Below are 4,820 nucleotides of genomic sequence, written 5' to 3'. Positions count from 1 at the left end.
CAGGCTCCGCCTCCTGAGTTCAAGCAATTCTCCCACCTCAGTCTCCTGAGAAGCTGAAACTACAGGTGTGTGCCACCACTCCTAGCTAATTTTTGCATTTTTGGGTAGAGATGGGGTTTTACCATGTTGGCTAGGCAGGTCTCAAACTCCTGACCTTTCAGGTGATCCACCTGCCTCGGCCTCCTAAACTGCTGGGATTACAGGTGTTAGCTACCGCGCTCGGCCCCCTAAATCTTATTAATCCACGTGTCCATATATCAATACACCCATACATACATCCACCAAGCCACCCATCCATCTACTCACCTACTTCCTTACCCATTCATCCTTACACATACCCATCTTTCTACCCACCTGTCTATGCATGTCACCACCCACCCATCCATCCACTCATTCACTAATCTAACTGTCCACCCAATCATCTTTCCATCCACCCACCATATCCATCCACCTGCCCACCCTTCTGCTTAGTTGGGCATTCACTTATCACAATCAAGAATGATTTGAGCTTCAAGTCACTGACAAGTAAAAATAAAAATAAAAAATGTGGCCAGAGGTGGTGGCTCACACCTGTAATCCCAGCACTTTGGGAGGCTGAGGCAGGGGAAATCACCTTAAATGTGAGGACTTTGAGACCAGCCTGGCCAACATGGTTAAACACCCATCTCCACTAAAAAAAATACAAAAATTAGCCAGCCGTGGTGGCGGGCACCTGTAATCTCAGCCACTGGGGAGGCTGAGGCAGAAGAATCTCTTGAACCTGGGAGGTGGAGGTTGCATTGAGTCGAGATTGCGCCACTGCACTCCAGCCTGGGCAACAAAGTGAGATTCTGTCTAAAAAATAAAAATAAAAGGCCAGGCGTGGTGGCCTATGCCTGTAATCCCAGCACTTTGGGAGGACGAGGCAGGTGGATCACCTGAAGTTGGGAGTTCAAGAACAGACTGACCAATGTGGAAAAACCCCATCTCTACTGAAGATACAAAAAATTAGCTGGGCGTGGTGGTGCATGTCTGTAATCCCAACTACTTGGGAGGGTGAGGTAGGAGAATCGCTTGACCGCTGGAGGTGAGGTTGCGGTGAGCCAAGATCACAGCATTGCACTCCAGCCTGGGCAGCAAGAGCGAAACTCTGTCTCAAAAACAAATAAATAAAAATGAAAAAATTAGTATTTATAGCCCTTATTTAACAATGCTCATTTTATACCAGGCAGGGGGCTTTCCAGGCATTCTGGAGACAGGATTTGAACCCAGGCCTGACTATGCTCTATTAATGAGGGCATTCCTGTCTGGGCCAAGGACCCAGACATGAACTCAGTATTGTCCTGTGTTTCAGGGTGTGGGAGTGGGTGAACCCAGGTGCTAAAAGCAGCTTCTTACAACAACTTAGAAGCATGACCTGAAACGCCCTCCCCTCTCCTCCCTCAGGAGCCACCTGTGTTCTGGCCCCCAAGTTCTCTGCTTCCTGCTTCTGGGATGATTGTCGGCAGCATGGCGTGACTGTGATCCAGTATGTGGGAGAGCTCCTGCGGTATCTGTGTAACACTCCCCAGGTGAGGCTCTAAGATTAGGGCTCCCTGATGAACACCCAAGTATGAAATCCCAAATGATATCTCAGGTAAAGATTTAGGCACGGAACTCAAGCAAGTCCCTCAGATAACACACCCCAGGCAAGAACCCCAGATAATGAGTTCCACACAAGGTTTCCAACAGTGATTTCTTTGACAGTCAGCTGTGCTACCTTAAGCCTCAGTGTCCTCATTTGGAAAACAGGCATAATAAAAGCCACTACCCCTATCATGAGAATTTCCATTATAAATTAATTAAAATTAAATTTCCACTAAATTAAAGTTGTAGGTAACTACTCCCAGGTAAGACCTCAGATGAGGCCTCCAGTCACCCCTGGTAACTTCCCCCAGGCAAAGCTCTCAGGTCACCCATGCAGGTAACCCTGTATTTAAAAGACTCCAGTAACTACTTTCATGTAAGAAACCCAGGTAGTTCCCTTAGGTAGAGGTCCCCCATCACCTTCCAGGTAACTCCCAAGGTAAGGACCCAGGACAACACCGCCTCGAGGTAAAGGTCCCAAGGCATGCCCCAAGAGCACCTCCTCCTCACCTTTCTGGGGACATTCCTGTAGCGACAAGAGGACCGGACACACACAGTCCGCCTGGCGATGGGCAATGGACTCCGGGCTGATGTGTGGAAGACGTTCCAGCAGCGCTTTGGTCCTATTCGGATCTGGGAAACCTACGGCTCCACAGAAGGCAACATGGGCTTAGTCAACTATGTGGGGCGCTGCGGGGCCCTGGGCAAGATGAGCTGTCTGCTTCGAGTGAGTGTGCGGGTGGCCGGTGTTAAGTTGCCCTGACTGAGGCTGAACCCACAGGACCTCTATCGATACCCCCGCCCTCCACCGCAGATGCTGTCCCCCTTTGAGCTGGTGCAGTTCGACATGGTGGCGGAGGAGCCTGTGAGGGACAGTCATGGCTTCTGCATCCCTGTAGGGCTAGGTATGGGGTTTGAGGAGCCCATCCTGGGTGGCAGGGGTGGCGACCCTCAGTCTTCTCCTTGGCTGGAACAGTCTGCCCAAAACCTTGACATTGGTGCTCACTAGATGCAGCCTTCATCTGGACCCTCAGCCAGTGGCCTGTCTTACCATCACCTGGGGCCTCTGCCTCAGCTTCTTGGCTCTGCCCCGCTCCCCTGCCTTGATCTCTCGCTCTGATCTGCTGGGTCCTGGGTGTCCAACTGATTTGTTCTCTTCAGCTTTCTGTGGAAGACAGCTTTCCAGGCATTGGTCCCTTGTCCTGTACCTTCTGTTAGTGTCTTCTCCCAGGGCCGTGCAAGGTACGGTCTCATCTCTTCTGCCATTTGTCTCTGGCCGTCTTCCATCCCTTGTTACCCTTTTCCTGCTTTCATGGGCTCCCCGATACCGCCTTCTCTTCCGTCTTTTTCTGTGTTCCTCGTCGGAATCTCTCTGAGTCTCTCTCTCTGAAATCTCTGTCTCTCTAATCTTTGGATATTCCTGTCTTTGGATCCGTCCCTGGCAGGGTGCTGGGTGACGACGAGTCCACCGTTGTTGAAAACCTCCAGCAGGGGGCTTGGCTGGTGGGCTCCAGGGGTTCTGGTTCCTGCTCCTACCCCCAGGGGAGCCAGGGCTTCTGCTGACCAAGGTTGCAAGCCACCATCCCTTCGTGGGCTACCGCGGCCCCCGAGAGCTGTCGGAACGGAAGCTGGTGCGCAACGTGCGGCAGTCGGGCGACGTTTACTACAACACCGGGGACGTGCTGGCCATGGACCACGAAGGCTTCCTCTACTTCCGCGACCGCCTCGGAGACACCTTCCGGTCCGAAGCGGGGTTTCTCGGGGCGGGGCTGGGGGGGGGGACAACGGAAGCTTTATATCCTAGAGGCAGCCAGGCTGAAGAGGCGGGACTTTCCTATCGCAAGAGGGCGGAGCTTGGGGTCAGGACTTCCTACGCGAAAGCGAGGCTTCTCGATTTTGGAGGGGGCGGGCCCGACCGGGCCTCCAGATCCCCAGTAGGGGCGGGGCGGGGCGGGGCGGGGCGGGGCGGGGCCTCTCCTTGCTGGGGGCGTTGTCACAGCGCTGGCTCCAACCCTGCAGATGGAAGGGCGAGAACGTGTCCACGCGCGAGGTGGAGGGCGTGTTGTCGCAGGTGGACTTCCTGCAACAGGTTAACGTGTATGGCGTGTGTGTGCCAGGTGCGGAGGGTTCTCATTTTAAACTTCAAACAGCTTTGTGGGTGGAGGGTCTTTATTCCGATTTTACAGGTAGGGAAGTGCTAGGTACGACGTGCCGGACCTCACCACCAGTGAGCAGAGCTGGGCGGGGCTGGAGAGTCAGCTATGGGCCCTCGAGATGGGTTAGCCGAAAGTGACCAGACTGCTTCCTAGGGTGTGAGGGTAAGGTGGGCATGGCTGCCGTGCAGCTAGCCCCCGGCCATACTTTCGACGGGCAGAAGTTGTACCAGCACGTTCGCGCTTGGCTCCCTGCCTACGCTACCCCCCATTTCATCCGCATCCAGGTGAGCCCGGGGTGGCAAGGTAGGTGGGTGGAAGATCATAGCGGGGGGATGGGTGTCACAGTGACGGGACTATGATCACTGCCCTGCAGGACGCTGTGGAGGTCACGAGCACGTTCAAACTGGTGAAGACCCGATTGGTGCGTGAGGGCTTTAACGTAGGGGTCGTGACTGACCCTCTGTTTATACTGGACAACCGGGCCCAGTCCTTCCGGCCCCTGACGGCAGAAATGTACCAGGCTGTGTGTGAGGGAACCTGGAGGATCTGACCACCTGGCCAACCCACAGGGGCAAGGATCAAGGCCGGCCACCCCCACCCCAACACAGTCGGTGTCACTTTCATCATGGGCCTGCGTCAATCCTAGCCTGGCCATATCCTCAACCTCAGTGGGCTGTAAATGGCAGTGGGCCCTGTAGCCGTGGCAGAATAAACTCAAAGTGTGTTCACAGTAGTCTGTATGTCTGCATGGATGAAGGATCAATGGAGGAGTGCAGGGGCTAGTGCCCTGAAGACCTTACTTGAGGGTCTTCCCTGTCTCCCAGCCAGGAACCTCAGCCTCCGCTGTGGGATGACCCTGTCTGTCTAAGGCCAACAGTATGAGAGGAGCTGGCCAGCCTCACAGCCACTCTAATGTAGAGAGATGAAAATCCTGATTCCCTCTGTGGGTCTTCCGTGGCCACTGAAGCGGTGATTGGGCCTGGGTCACAGTGGGTCAGTGGATGTGGATAATTCCCCTGTATAGTGCTATGGATACACGATCTGACAGAGCCTGGAGGG

At 54.3% G+C, this 4,820-nt stretch overlaps 1 protein-coding gene across 1 annotated transcript in view; it reads left to right on the top strand.

The window, feature by feature from the left end:
* Positions 1-4,492, top strand: part of SLC27A5 (solute carrier family 27 member 5) — a 10,899-nt gene extending 6,407 nt beyond the window's left edge. The window contains exons 4-10 of the mRNA XM_017509629.2: positions 1,426-1,550; positions 2,138-2,332; positions 2,420-2,510; positions 3,148-3,346; positions 3,625-3,722; positions 3,915-4,045; positions 4,135-4,492. Coding sequence (XP_017365118.1) covers positions 1,426-1,550; positions 2,138-2,332; positions 2,420-2,510; positions 3,148-3,346; positions 3,625-3,722; positions 3,915-4,045; positions 4,135-4,311 — 1,016 coding nt within the window. The 3' untranslated portion in view covers positions 4,312-4,492. The remainder of the gene's footprint in view (positions 1-1,425; positions 1,551-2,137; positions 2,333-2,419; positions 2,511-3,147; positions 3,347-3,624; positions 3,723-3,914; positions 4,046-4,134) is intronic.
* Positions 4,493-4,820: the final 328 nt, after the last annotated feature.

Source organism: Cebus imitator, unplaced genomic scaffold (assembly GCF_001604975.1).
Source record: "Cebus imitator isolate Cc_AM_T3 unplaced genomic scaffold, Cebus_imitator-1.0 Scaffold417, whole genome shotgun sequence".
NCBI classification, from domain to species: Eukaryota; Metazoa; Chordata; class Mammalia; order Primates; family Cebidae; genus Cebus; species Cebus imitator.
The sequence above is the reverse complement of the archived record's forward strand: the minus strand, read 5'-3'. Positions and strand labels throughout refer to the sequence as shown.